The sequence below is a fragment of the Argentina anserina genome, chromosome 5, assembly GCF_933775445.1.
Source record: "Argentina anserina chromosome 5, drPotAnse1.1, whole genome shotgun sequence".
In the NCBI taxonomy this organism is placed as follows: Eukaryota; Viridiplantae; Streptophyta; class Magnoliopsida; order Rosales; family Rosaceae; genus Argentina; species Argentina anserina.
Window position 1 is genome coordinate 5,234,968 of NC_065876.1, and position 15,247 is coordinate 5,250,214.

Genomic DNA, 15,247 nt, shown 5'->3' on the forward strand with positions numbered 1-15,247 from the left:
GCCGTGGTGAAGGGCCGAGATGATCGCCTTGGCCTCTGCATCGCGAGTACAAGCAGCATCAATATGGTTTAGACAATCAAATAGTGGGGCACTGATATGCTGTATAGAGCTCAGTTCATGGCGGCGAGACAAGATGTCTGGTACTGTGTTCAATCTCTCTGGCTTATATTCAATTGTAAAATCATAGCCCAAGAGCTTAGTGATCCATTTTTCTTGTGCCGGAGTAGTGATGCTTTGTGCCAGCATGTGTTTCAAAGTTTGGTGGTCTGTTTGGATCACAAAAGGCCTGCCCAAAATATAAGCTCACCATTTCTCCACTGCAAATAAGATGGCAAGCATTTCTTTCTCGTAGATCGAGAGCAATTGATTGTGTTTAGAAAGAGTTTGGCTCAGGAAAGCTACTGGATGTTGGCGCTGTGACAGAACAGCTCCGATGCCAACGTCGCTTGCATCTGCAGCTATAGTAAAAGGGATGGAGTAGTCAGGGAGGTGTAAAACTGGGGCGGTTGTAATAGCATGCTTGAGATGGAGAAAAGCCTCTTCTGATTGTGGTGTCCACTTAAAACCATCATGTTTAAGCATATCGTTGAGAGGTCTTGCAATCAGAGCAAAGTGGCGAATGAAACGCCAGTAATATCCAGCGATACCGAGAAAACCACGTAGGCCTTTAACAGTACCGGGCTTGGGCCAGTCCAAAATGCACTGGACCTTGGTCTTATCTATGGACACCCCAGTAGCATCAATTGTGTGCCCCAAATAGTTGATGGATTCATGGGCAAAGTCACACTTGGAAAGCTTGAGTTTCAAATGATTAGCCTGCAAGATTTCAAAAACTTGGCGTAGTATTGTAATATGAGAATCCAAATCAACACTATATATCAAAATATCATCAAAGAATACTAACGCTCCTTTCCTTAGCAAGGGGCCCAAGAGCATGTTCATAAGAGCTTGGAACGTGGATGGTGCATTGGAGAGGCCAAACGGCATCACTACAAATTCGTAATGGCCATGGTGAGTACGAAATGCAGTTTTTGGTATATCGGTAGGGTACATTCGCACCTGGTGGTAGCCTGAACGCAAATCCAACTTTGAAAAGTATTTGGCACCATACAATTCGTCCAACAACTCATCAACAAGGGGAATGGGAAATCGATTCTTGATCGTAACCGCATTAAGTTCGCGGTAGTCAACACAAAATCTCCAACTGCCTTCTTTTTTACGCACAAGAAGCACGGGGGATGAGAAAGGGCTTGAACTAGGTCGTATCAGTCCTTGGGAAAGCATCTCACTCACCTGTGTTTCTATTTCTTCCTTATGTGAGTGAGCATATCGATATGGCCTGACGTTTACTGGATTGGTGTCTGCTAGTAGTGTAATGTGGTGGTCGATGAGACGTTGAGGAGGTAGGCACTTGGGCTGATCAAACAAACTAGCAAACTCATCTAAAATGGCCTGGACACCAGTAAAAATGGACATAGGACGATACATATTGGACTCGGTTGGGTGGTGCAGCTGTTCCACTGTAAACAAACTCAGTGCCTCTGCCGATGTGATACTAGAAACAGAGGTGGAATGAGGTTTAATACCGTGTAGTATATGGAGCTTGTCCTTTTGTTGGAACATCATGATCTTCTCAGAGAAATGCATTCCAATGAAACCCAAGGAATCCAACCAAGGTACTCCTAAAAGGAGATCACAATCCGGAACAGGAAGCAATAAGAAGGAGGTTGTGAAGGAATATTCGTCAATCCCCACTGTGACATCGTTGACTTGGCCGGAAGGGTTAATTGGGTGGCCGGAGGCAGACCGAAAGTTAACATCAGAGGGTGGATGGATGGGTAAGTTCAATCGGCGTGCCATCGATAGGTTGAGAAAGTTTGTTGCCGCTCCGCAATCCACAAATACTGAAATTGGAGTATCATTTATCCAACCCTTGAATCTCATCTTATCGCCCAGTTTGGTTTTGGTGATGGAGTTTAATGGGTAAGTCTCATTGGTTGGGGTTGTCTCAATAGTCTCAGCCGATTCCTTATCTGCTGTGTCATCCACCGGCGGGCATTCTAAGACAGCGAGAATTGGTTTCTTGCAGGTGTGGTTGTCATGGTAAGGCTCACGACAATGGAAACAGAGACCTTTGGCACGCAGCTCGCGTTGCTCCGCAGTGGTCCAGGTACGAAAAGGTTGTTTGAATTGGGGGGCGGGCTGCAGGTGTGGTCGGGTGGGTAGGTTGTGTTGTTGGAATATGTGGAGGTGGCCGTTGTTGTGAGCTTGAAGGGGCAGAAGTGGACCCCGTGTATGAGCGAGTAGGGTTGGACCACTTTTGTTGACGCACCGCTTTGAGGTTAATGCTCTTGGCTTCAAGCCGCCGTGCGAGGCGTTGAGCGAGAGAAAGGGTTTGGGGGTTTAGAGCATCCACGTCATATCGAATTTCCGGCTGCAAACCGCCGATAAACATAGGTAGAAGCTCACTATCTGGCCAATCTGGAGCTCTGCAAGACAATTTCGTAAACTCAGCAATGAACTCATCCACAGTTCCCTTTTGCTCTAAATGTGATAACGCAGCCTTGAAATCCATTGTGCTGCCCCCATCAAAATGCTCCAGAAAAGCAGTAACAAACATCTCCCATGTGGCTGTTGGATGCCTGGTTTCAAAATAGTTCATCCATATTGAAGCGTCCGGCCCGAAATTGGAACCTACTGTCGCAATCCTCTCGGTGAAAGGGACACGTTGGACCCGGAGATAACGCTCAGCCATGGCAATCCAACCGACGGCATCGTCACCCATAAACCGGGGCAAATCAACCTTTGGAGCGCGATATGGGTCTGGGGGTGTTGGGGTAAGTGGGTGGGAGCGAGTGATAGAGTAGTGCGAGGGATAACGATAAGAGCCCTGGTGGGAGTCACGGTACTGTGGGATTGCAGTGTTGGTGGTGTAAATCGGCCCAGCTGAGAAAGAAGTTGAGGGATGTAGTTGCGCGTTAGAGAAAACGCCGAGTTGTGAAGAGGGTGAAAAAGACTCTGTAGTGTTGAACATAGAGTAGTTGGAGGGGGTGAAACCAGGTGATAACTGAGAGGAGAGTATGGTGGACTGGCCGTGAGCGGGGTGGGAAGTGGGAGCTATTTGACTGGAAGAAGGGTGGAAGAAACCCGGTGGTGGTTGGAGGTGTAATGATGGAACCAACCCTATAGATGGGGAAAATGAAGTATTGCTCGGAAGTGTGGTGGCTGTGGAGGAAGAAACAGGAGGTGGTTGATTGGGTCGGTGAGCCAAGCACTCAATCACCGTATTTTTTAGGGAAGCAAAACCGGCCTCTATGTGTATTTGAAAATCTGTCTGGGCTTGGAGCAGATCTTCATGTTGAGCCTGCAAAAGCTCAAGGGTGAGGGGTGGTGGCGGCAGAGCTGGTGGTGGTGGGGTCGTCAGTGTTGTTGCAACGGAGGTGGAGGAGGGGGGAAGAGGTGGGATGCTAGAATTGGAGAAGGGCAGGGAAGGGATTGGGTTCTGTGGATTGCGCATGGCTCTGATTACCAAATGATATGATCAATCTAACAGAAAGATAAAAAGGCAATAGATTTGAATAAAGGAAAAGAACTGCAGCAACATAAGGGTAATAGAAGGCAATTGATTCAAAATAGTTCTTCAATATTCATTCATGCCTTCACGAGAAGGAAAAAACAAGCCTAAATAGGCCTTGTTCTTACAAGCGTGCCTAGCACATGCTACTAGCAAACAAAAGAAACAGATCTACCCCAAAGTAAACAGTAATAAGGTTGCAGACGTATCAAAAAGCGAACAATTTTGTAGGTGTTTGGTTATATTATCGAATCCCATACCATAACAACCAATGCTTACTTCATAATCTTTCTGTAGCTTGTTTGATGTTATCGGTTGGGAGAGTTAAAACTTGTCTGAGAAGAGGATTGACCAACAAACAATTTCCAACTTCGGAGCTGGACATGCAAAACAAGTTGTAGAAAACAAAATCTATTTTCGTAGCCGCAGTAGCTACTACTTGTTGTCCAATGAGTAAATGTGAGTCCGCCTTTTGTCAAGGCAGTGCCGCCATCATATCTCAGTGATTGCAGAGTCGCATGAGTGACATGACTTTCCTCTCCCACGCGAAGAGTTGTTCGGACAAAGCACGTAAGTTGAGGTGCTCGATGAACAACATCGTTGTTGTTGACATCAATGAGTGAAAGGGTGTGCTGCCTAACGAAAGCGAGGCTGTCGACCGTGTTTAACAAGGTCTTAGACGCACATCGGATGCGACGCGGTGATTCTATCGGCAATCTCAAAAGGATAGTCACCAACATATCCATGGGTAGATCCATCAGCTGCCTCGAGATATTGCAATGCCCCTTCAATCTCTTGAAACTCACTTATACCTGCTAGCTCAAGCTTCGATCAAGATGAGATGCTACATTTTACGCTCATGATTGTTTTATACAGTAATTATGAGGGAAAACCGAATCCTTAAAAGGAACCGACAACTATCTCAATTAGGAAGTAAATTTGTTGCACACTCCTATTATGCATATCATATGCTCATCACTCTAAGTAAATATCAAGTGTCATTTTTCTTAACAAATTAACATTTAACATTTATTTAAAGTGATGGACATATTTATGATTTAAACCTAATAAAATAGGCGACAGATTTATTTCCTCTCAATTAGGTATGGGATTCCACCGGGGACTGCCCATGTTCTAGATTTCGTCCAAGTTATTATTAATTTATTTTTATTTTGGATGGTTTTATAAATTAAAAAAATTGTAACAAAGAGAAAAACAAGTCTGAATCCTATCAAACGCCGTCATTTGTTTTCGTTTCTCCACTGCACTGCTGATACTGCTCTCTCCTCTATCTCAAGTCTCAACTTCCTCATGGCGACAGCGGTGGTGGCGGCGTCGGCAGCCGATCCCATCCGTAAGCAACCCCGTCCGGGCCGGGGCGGGTTCGAAGCCCATGGACTATCCGAAGAAGAGGCCCGCGTCCGTGCCATAGCCGAAATCGTCGGCTCCATGGTCGACCTCTCCCGGCGCGGCCAAAACGTCGACCTCAACGCCCTCAAAACTGCCGCGTGCCGCAAGTACGGCCTCGCACGCGCGCCGAAGCTGGTGGAGATGATCGCCGCGCTTCCGGAGTCGGACCGCGAGGCTCTGCTCCCCAAGCTGAAAGCCAAGCCAGTCCGAACCGCCTCCGGAATCGCCGTCGTGGCCGTGATGTCGAAGCCTCACCGGTGCCCTCACATCGCCACCACCGGGAATATTTGCGTCTACTGCCCCGGCGGGCCCGACTCGGATTTTGAGTACAGTACTCAGTCTTATACTGGATACGAGCCTACTAGCATGCGCGCCATTCGAGCCAGGTAGGGTTTCAATTAGGGTTTCATTCTTGATGTAGAAGTTTAAAGTTTGTAGCTTTACTGTATCAAAGAGAGAGCTTTGTTATGACTCAATGGAGTAATGAGTGTGGAATTATAATTGAGGTCAGTTTAGAATTTTGATCATTGGTATAAACAAAGCTTCTTAGTTCAGAATTTCAATCTACAAATTGTACTGTAAATTCGAAATAACCTGCATTTTCAAAGTACATATCTGACTATAGTGGAGTTACTAGTGTCTGGTTATGTGTTTCAATCTTGATGTACAAGTTAAAAGTTTGTAGCTTTATTGATCTTACTGGTGGAGAGCTTTTGTTGTGAGTGATTATATTCATTTCTACAAATTTTACTGTAAATTCGAATTAAGATGCATAATAGAATTGCACATCGAATTTAGTGGAGTCACTAGTATCTTCTTTGTAATATATTTCTTCTGTGTTTTAGTTTATATAATCAATGGAGTAGTGCGTGGTTCAATAATGAGGCCAGTTTAGGATTTTGATCATTGGGAAGCTGCTTATTTCGAATCTTTATCTACAAAGTGTCTGTAAATCCGAAATAAGATGCAAGTTCAAATTACGCATTGATTTTAGTGCAGCTACTAGTGTCTGGTGTTTAATACATTCTTGTGTGTTTTTGTAGATACAATCCGTATGTTCAGGCTAGAGGCAGGATAGATCAGCTGAAGCGATTGGGTCACAGTGTCGACAAGGTTTGGCCCCTGTTTCCTGTTTAGAGCTTAAAAAACTTACTTTGGCTTTGAAGATTGGCGTGATGAAATACTAGTCAATTTTTGTTAACGGCAATGTTTTTTAATATCAGGTTGAATACATCTTAATGGGTGGTACATTCATGTCACTGCCAGCAGATTATCGTGATTACTTTATTAGAAATCTCCATGATGCATTATCTGGCCACACTTCTGCCAATGTTGAAGAGGCAGTCGCCTACTCTGAGCATGGAGCTACTAAATGTATTGGGATGACCATTGAAACGTGAGTTTTGTGTTTAATCTTTTTAAAGATGTTAATTCTCATTGCTGCATCCGTTTGTGGATTACTTGATCTGCTCAGTCTATAAAGTTGTCTGAGATGATTGTAAATTTTGTTCTTGCAGGAGGCCAGATTACTGCCTTGGGCCACACTTGAGACAGATGCTTACTTATGGTTGCACACGGTTGGAGATTGGAGTTCAAAGTACATATGAGGATGTGGCTCGTGACACTAATAGAGGTCATACAGTAGCTGCAGTGGCTGATTGTTTCTGCTTGGCAAAGGATGCTGGTTTCAAGGTTGGTCCTAGCATCATTTGGGACTTGTTATTTTAAAATATATATTGTTTCAAGTTGCAGTGTCTTCTAGTCCTTCAGGTTGATTTACTTTTGTATTTCACTCTGATAATTGCAATGCTTTTGCTCTAGGTTGTTGCACACATGATGCCTGATCTTCCAAACGTAGGGGTTGAGAGAGACATGGAAAGCTTTCGAGAGTTTTTTGAGAGCCCCTTGTTCAGAGCAGATGGACTTAAAATTTATCCAACACTTGTCATCCGTGGAACTGGACTTTATGAGCTGTGGAAAACTGGAAGGTACGATTTTATTATTAGTTTTGAGCATAACTGTTTAACAGTTGATTACCCCATTTTGGTGTTGTAAGTTAGATGTAGGCCAATATGAAATCACTTCAGCTTCATACTATGAGATTTAAAGTCTAGGATGCCACACGCCCACACCTGTAAAAAAAATAATGACTGCTGTTACATTTTGAGCTAGATATGATTAGTCGTACAATCTATTTGCAGGTATAGAAATTATCCACCTGAGCAACTTGTGGACATAGTAGCCAGGATCCTAGCCATGGTACCCCCTTGGACACGTGTTTATAGAGTTCAGAGGGACATTCCAATGCCTTTAGTTACTTCTGGAGTTGAGAAAGGAAACCTTCGAGAGCTAGCTCTAGCTCGGATGGAAGACTTGGGCTTAAAGTGTCGTGATGTTCGAACACGAGAGGCTGGGATTCAGGTACTTTGATTGATGAAGTAGAATTCCCTCTCCTCATTTCTCTCCTTGATTGTTACTAAACCTTTTATGATTATATTAGGACATACATCACCAAATAAAGCCAGATGAAGTTGAACTTGTTCGCCGTGATTATACAGCAAATGAAGGTTGGGAAACATTTCTTTCATATGAAGATACACGCCAGGTATTCCCTCACTTCACACACGAATGGTCAATTCAATTCTGCTTTTTGCACATTCTGAGTGAGCAAATAACTTATTTATCGCTGTATTGTACACAGGATATTCTAGTTGGGTTGTTGCGATTAAGAAAATGTGGCCGAAATACTACCTGTCCTGAACTCATGGGAAAGTGTTCTGTTGTTCGTGAACTCCATGTTTATGGGACTGCTGTTCCAGTTCATGGGCGGGATGCTGGCAAGCTGCAACACCAGGTATGTTTCTTCTACATCAACTGATACAAACCAACTGTTGGGATCACCACTTGGGAATATATATCCATGTTTGTTGCTTTTAATGACTTGAGATTATAAGAGTGTATATATTCTCTCTGACATGTATATGGTCCGATTAATTCACAGGGCTATGGTACACTTTTGATGGAAGAAGCCGAACGAATTGCTAGAAGGGAGCACAGATCGACAAAGGTTGCTGTCATTTCAGGAGTAGGAACTCGTCACTACTATAGGAAATTAGGATATGAGCTTGAAGGGCCTTACATGGTTAAACTTCTTGCATAACTAGATCAAGACTTGGTGTAACACAGTTTTGTAACATCAGCAGCCGAATTGAATTTTAGTTTCAGATAAACCAATCAGTGTGTATGGGTTTTACTGCGTCAGAAATATCTAGTGTGTTTCACTTATTGTTGCCCATTACACACATCAATTCGGCTCGGTCTACAAATTTGTTCTATATAATGAGTCTTTTATCACACTCATTTAATCCCAGCCGTTAGTCATGCTTAAGTCGACTTTCACACCCTTATTCTCAACCATTCCCGCCAAACCGAGACTCCCAAAACCATCACCTTCCACCATTCTCCGAGCCTTCACACAAAGCCCACCACCTGTTCGACGAAATGCCTCACTCGCCACTCGTCCACCTCCTACTTCCGCCTACGTCCACCTCCCCTTCTGCCGCAAACGCTGCCACTACTGTGACTTCACCATCATCGCCCTCGGCTCTTCTCCTCCTTCAAACCAATCCCAAGAGGGCGACCCACGAATGGTGAACTATGTCCAACTCCTGTGCCGTGAAATCAACGCCACAAAAGCACAACACGAGCCCCACCCGCCTCTCGAAACCGTCTTCTTCGGAGGCGGCACGCCGTCTCTTGTGCCCCCAAAGCTTGTTTCTTCCGTTTTGGAGACTCTGAGGTCGAGATTCGGGCTGAGCTTGGATGCTGAGGTATCTATGGAAATGGACCCCGGGACTTTTGATGGTGAGAAAATGAAGGGGATGATGGAGTTGGGTGTGAATAGAGTGTCGTTGGGAGTTCAGGCTTTTCAAGATGAGTTGTTGAAGTCTTGTGGGAGAGCTCATGGTATTAAGGAGGTTTATGAGGCTATTGAGGTTGTCGGGTCGTGTGGGGTTGAGAATTGGAGTATGGATCTTATCTCTTCTCTGCCTCACCAGACCCCGGAAATGTGGGAAGAGAGCTTGAGGCTAACAATCGAAGCTCGGCCTCCGCATGTATCAGTATACGATTTGCAAGTGGAACAAGGCACGAAATTCGGGAGATTGTAAGTAATAGTTTGATCAAGTCTCCAGTTTTAGCTTTTATGACGATGAATGTGATATGAAAAACTGAAAAGTTGAAATGTTTTGCAGGTATACACCAGGGGAGTTCCCATTGCCGTCTGAAACACGGTCTGCTGAGTTCTATAGAATGGCGTCTCGGATGCTTTCTGATGCTGGCTATGAGCACTATGAAATTAGCAGCTATGGCAAGAGCGGGTTTCAGTGCAAGCATAATCAAACTTACTGGAAGAACAAGCCTTTCTATGGCTTTGGCCTCGGCGCTGCTAGCCATGTTGGCGGTGTGAGGTTTTCGAGACCCAAAATGATGAAAGAGTACAGTGGTTATGTGGAGAAATTGGAAAATGGGTTGGTGGAATGTGGTGGGAGTGAACATATTGATGCTAAGGATGTGGCCATGGATGTTGTTATGCTCTCTCTAAGAACTTCAAGAGGTCTGGATTTGAAGAGTTTTGGAGAGGCATATGGTAGCTCCCTTGTTGTTTCTCTTTGCGAGGTTTATAAACCTTATGTTGAAAGTGGGCATGTGGTTTTCTTGGGTGAGCAGAGAAGGGCCATGAATGTGGAAGAACTGAACACCTTCACACAAGACAAAGAAGAGATCGAGAGAAGTATTGCCTACATTCGTCTAAGTGATCCAGATGGTTTCCTTTTATCGAATGAATTGATATCCCTTGCATTTGCAGTTGTATCTCCATAATCCAAGTGAGTGCTTGTACCTGTAGCATCTGGTGGAAGACTGGGAAAGTAGTCCCAACTCCTGAAGACTATCCTTATTCTGAACTCTGAAGGATTTCCTATAATGGCATAACATCAAAAGACAATTCAACACCCAGCTATTTCGGACCGCAGTAAATGAAAATGGTATAGCAGATATAGGATCTTCGAGTTTGGGTCTGATAAGTGAACATCCATACACATTTAATCAAACATGATTAGCTTAAGATCAACTGAACCACGAGTTGTTGTGGTCTACCTCATTATGAGATTGCCTTTTCTTTTACATGCAGTTATAGGAATTTTTTTTTTTAGAAAGCACTTATAGGATGTTTTATTACTCATAAGATGCTTCTCCTACTATAAATTGTAATGCAAGTTCGTATGCATGGTAATCAAGTTTTGAAATGCAAAACCACAGGACCAAAAACAATGTACTCATCCTCATTACTCATAAATAGATGAGGAACAATGACAGCAAAGTTTGGCAAAGGATAGATCATAGTCACTCTAAATGTTAAGTGGTAAGGTTATCGAAGAAAAAGACTATCTAAAGCTAATTCTATCATCAACCACCAGAGGCTTTATTAAGAGAGGGTCAGATCTGGAGCTTCTAAAATGCTGATCTTGAATTTGTCATCTGTTGCAGCATTCTGGTGCCATATCTCCTATGTGTGTCAACATGCAGATTTACAATGTCATATGTTCGTTCGATGGCAAGTTTAGCCATTTACTCATGCAATCCTAGATCTGCTCAACTAATCCATTCTGATATCCTGGTTTAAAACACAAGAAAAAACATAGTTAGAACCTAATGTTACGAATTGCTCGATTTAACACAGAATCAAAAATTAGAGCTAATATTTTTGGATTCTTCAACCAAAAAAATTGGCAGCCAATGTTATAACACCAAGTACCAAAGGCATCTTGAAGTCATTGATCCAACTTTTAAGATTATTATTTATATTTTCCATTAACATAGAATACATAAACTGGCATATAGATTACCGACTACGAGGGTTTCTTTTTTAGGGCATCTTTTGGGATCCGTCTGAGCTCTTGGGTTCCCTTTCTCATCTCTCTGCAAATTACATAATAATCAGGAAGTTTTTCCGCATAATGTAGATGACAATTGTAAGTGGCCCGAAGGTACCTTTGGTGTAAAAAAAGAATCACATAGAAAATAGGGAGCAGCATCAGAGTCAGTATGGAAATAGCCAGGTAGAATACATGTACTTGCTTCTGCACAAACAAAGAAGACAGTGTAACCAAATGATTATTGATCACAGATAATCTGTGCAACACACTGCTTGGATAATAAGGCAGAAGATACCAAAATGGCACAAAAAAAACCCAGTCATTGCACCAAATATTGAGCTAGTATATAGACAATGTGCATGTGTACAGCAAATATATTTTGACTTTTGACATGACCAGGCATTTATAATGTAGAAAAAGAAAGTTTTCATAGAGGATCCTGCTCGCAAAATCTAATGCAATAAGAAACAGAAGTTTACCTGTCCTCCTCTAGAAAAGGGTTTCTGCTTTCCCGAGCAAGTGTGAGGATGACAGAACTGGTGCAAGAACAATTCTACAATACATCAAAACAAAAGCATCAGTAAAACAAGTATAACTGTATTACCAAGAGATATGGAGGGAACCGCAAAAGAAAATAATAATAATAAAGATAGTAGAGCTTATGTTAATAACGAAGAGAACCATTAAGACGGTGTGCTGAGGGCCCATGATTGGATGGAAAACAGCTATTAGCAAGACCCTGCATTGGAAAATAAATATATAAAAAACAAAATAAGATTAAAGCAAGATAATGTAGTGTGGAATGAAATTTCCAAACAATTAAAGTACTGTGTGGCAACCTCACATAGGTGGCGATTCCTTGCAGTAGCTTCAGGATTGCACTTCTTTTTGCTTGACTGGGTATTCATTACAGCATCACAATGCAAAGCTCCACATAGATCAGCTAAGCACTTGCTTCCGCTCTGCATCCAATGAATACTGTAATGTGAACAACATGATTAACACAACGGTATTAATACAGCAAGTGAATACGTTATACATACTACATTCAGAAGATTGTTGTGTCTGCTGTCGAAATGCTGATCAAGAAAATTTTCGGCACGGAAGCTCTTCTTGCAGTATGCGCACTGCCATTCATTTATATCCAAATGAATCTTGTGCTGTTCCTGATCCCTAAATAGGTCATTATCAGGATGAAGGCGACACTTACTTGAGATCTCATAGCGTTCTTTTTTCACAAATGGCATCAAATACTACAGAAGACACAATCACAGTTTCCCATTTAGCACACAATCAAACATGGTACAACCTTGTTAAACCACTCGGTGTTTTTCCCATACCTCCTCAATAATCTTCCATGCCGCCCTACTTCTTTCTCTGGAACAATGTATTTCATGACGCTCTTCTTCTTGTAGAAGCCTTTTAACAAAATTGACACACATATAATGAGGTCAACCTTAGCACGTAAACTATAACCACACCAGCAATGCTATGTTAAAAGATCACAACTTTTTGCATCATACTGAAGAGAATAAGAAGAAATCCAACTTTTTTATTTATTCCCTACTTGTGTCTTCCAACTTTACTACTGAATTTGACCGTATAAATCCCCAATAACGAATAGCAAAAGAAACTGGCAAATTGACCAACAAAATTAAAAGAAAAATTACCTTGAAGCTGCAAAGCTTTCAGAGTCCTGGTTCACAAAATGCAGAAAACAACGTCAACTTGATGTCCAGATAGCATAATATATACTTGTATGGTAATATGCATCATGATATGAAAGAACCAAACTGAGCCAAGTTGGCTTGATCTATGCATATTAAGGTAAATTCAAGTTTCTTTGATGCTCCAAACCAAACCCTGTTTGTGATCAAAGTCTCTGGCTCTCTGCTTTGCTCAGTTCAACCAAGTTCGTAATTTCCACAATCCAATCTTTCATTGAAATAAAAACCAAAAGTCTCAAACTTTACTCCAGTCTGTGAATTTCTCTGTTGCGTGTTCTAATAACTATCACCCAATATAACCGAGGCGATAATCCAATAGCCGAAACTGAAGCTAACATGGATGAGAAGAGGTACCTGGTTTTTCTGGGCAGAACAGGATAACGATAACAGGAAAAGAATCAAAACGAATAGGCTCGTCGTGTACTTCATGTCCTTCAGTCAGAGATTGACAACAGGAACTTGGAAGAGCTTCAGAGCACCTGAGTTTCCTTTAAAAAGGACGACAGAAACATGAGTGTTGTGTACTCTTGGAGATCGAAGCTGTAGTAAAAGACCGGAACTCCCCGGTCGATAATAATATAACCCCGTGCCTTTTCTTTTTCATCAAATTTTTTGTTTAAATATTTATTTTATTTTGATTCGAGGACTCAAAAAGAATTTAAACAAATTATTTAGAAAACAAATAGGCACAATTTCTCATCATAAATTATAAAAAATGTCACAATTTATTTCTCGATTATGAAAATATCATTTCAATTGATTATTAATTAAAATATAATCAACAAATTTGGAACCAATTTAAAAAATAGTCATTTTTTTAATATTTTCTGAATAATTTTTTTTCTTCATATTATTTTTCTTTATTTATCTAATTTTAACTATAACTTTGTTGTTCAATGATAGATTTGAGAGTGGTTGATATCGTTAGAAAGATATTTCTCCCCTCTTTCATTTGATATTTTATCCACTAGGAACCGACTGCCGTACAAGGTGTAGCAACCCTTGCAAGGGGTTACCGCGGTTAATGACGGTGCTCTAAGCAATTCCGGTGAAATCCGAGCTCAATATTCCATATTTCTAGTTATTCTCTTCATTCTAAGCATATTCATACCTATCTTCTTTGAATTTGAATATAATTTCGCATATTTAGACATTTCATTTAGGCATATCACACATATTGTCACACTACATATCACACTCGTTGTCACATCTGCTGTCACACCCGCTATCACACTAACTGCCGATGTCACACTACCTATCACATTATCTGTCACATTATTTGTCACACCTACTGTCACACATGTTGTCAAACTACTTATCACACTCATTATCACACTTGCTGTCACACTACCTATTACACCCGCTGTAACACCTGCTATCACACTCGTTGTCACACTACATATCACACCTGGTGTCACTATACCTATCACACTCGTTGTCACACTACATGTCACACCTACTGTCACACTCGCTGTCACATTCGATATCACACTGTTTTATGTGAATATGTTTTGATAAGAAGAATAAGAAGAATGACTAATAAATAACAAACATTTGTCTGTTATGTGATCTTGAACTTCCCAAGTCAACTCATATGGTCCAAATATCGAAATTACTGTGATGTCACACCCCCAGTCACACTACATGTCACACTAACTTTCTGTTGTGATAAGAAGTGTGATAGCTAGTGTGACAAACGATGTGATAGCTACTGTGATAGTAATAAACTCGTTCAACATCTTTTCCAACAACAAAAATATGCAAACTACGAATATCAAATGTGATGTCACACCCCCAGCCACATTACCCATCACACTACCTGTCACACTATCTATCACACTACATGTCAAACTAGATTTTCTGATGTGACAAGTAGTATGATAGCTAATGTGATAGACAATGCGATAGCTATTGTGATAGAATCAGCTGTAAACTCGTTCAACATATTTTCCGACTACGAAAATATGCAAAATACGAATATCAAATGTGATGTCACACCCCCAGTCGCATTACCTATCACACTACCTGTCACACTATCTATCACACTATCTATCATACTACATGTCACACTAGATTTTCTGATGTGACAAGTAGTGTGATAGCTAATGTGATAGACAATGCGATAGCTACTGTGATAGCATCAGCTGTAAACTCGTTCAACATATTTTCCGACTACGAAAATATGCAAACTACGAATATCAAATGTGATGTCACACCCCCAGCCACATTACTTATCACACTACATGTCACACTATCTATCACACTACATGCCACACTAACTTTCTACTGTGACAGGTAGTGTGATAGATATTGTGACAGACAATGTGATAGCAGCAGCTGTAAACTCGTTCGACATCTTTTCTGGCAACGCGTTCCTAAAGAACCGAAGAAACGAAAAAGAAAAAAATTGACATGGGCACCCAAAATTGCTATAAGCACCCATATCATACATCTCCTCCAATCTAGCTATTTTTTCCGGCAACTGCTGCATCAGAAACAACTCTTGTTCAGTGGACGAAGCTCTTGTTCAACACCTTGGAAACTTCAACGCCAAGCTGGGTGATGAGGCGGGGGACGGAGGCTTTGGATCTGCGTCGGCG

General features: G+C 41.7%; 3 protein-coding genes across 3 annotated transcripts; 2 read left to right on the forward strand and 1 right to left on the reverse strand.

The window, feature by feature from the left end:
- Window positions 1–4,835: 4,835 nt before the first annotated feature.
- Window positions 4,836–8,267, forward strand: LOC126795027 (elongator complex protein 3). Its single transcript, XM_050521838.1, has 9 exons — window positions 4,836–5,370; window positions 6,028–6,097; window positions 6,208–6,380; window positions 6,502–6,676; window positions 6,806–6,972; window positions 7,186–7,405; window positions 7,485–7,589; window positions 7,686–7,838; window positions 7,986–8,267. Exons 1-9 carry the CDS (start codon window positions 4,886–4,888, stop codon window positions 8,142–8,144), a joined length of 1,707 nt encoding a protein of 568 aa, XP_050377795.1. The 5' UTR covers window positions 4,836–4,885; the 3' UTR covers window positions 8,145–8,267.
- Window positions 8,268–8,358: 91 nt separating this feature from the next.
- Window positions 8,359–10,132, forward strand: LOC126795042 (uncharacterized). Its single transcript, XM_050521855.1, has 2 exons — window positions 8,359–9,149; window positions 9,238–10,132. The coding sequence occupies exons 1-2, from the start codon at window positions 8,365–8,367 to the stop codon at window positions 9,863–9,865; spliced, it is 1,413 nt and encodes a 470-aa protein (XP_050377812.1). The 5' UTR covers window positions 8,359–8,364; the 3' UTR covers window positions 9,866–10,132.
- Window positions 10,133–10,287: 155 nt separating this feature from the next.
- Window positions 10,288–13,172, reverse strand: LOC126795066 (uncharacterized). Its single transcript, XM_050521886.1, has 10 exons — window positions 13,002–13,172; window positions 12,591–12,616; window positions 12,261–12,339; window positions 11,964–12,173; window positions 11,760–11,882; window positions 11,602–11,659; window positions 11,400–11,473; window positions 11,036–11,124; window positions 10,891–10,963; window positions 10,288–10,658 (listed from the first exon to the last, which is right to left on the reverse strand). The coding sequence occupies exons 1-9, from the start codon at window positions 13,074–13,076 to the stop codon at window positions 10,894–10,896; spliced, it is 804 nt and encodes a 267-aa protein (XP_050377843.1). The 5' UTR covers window positions 13,077–13,172; the 3' UTR covers window positions 10,288–10,658; window positions 10,891–10,893.
- Between the last annotated feature and the right edge of the window lie 2,075 nt (window positions 13,173–15,247).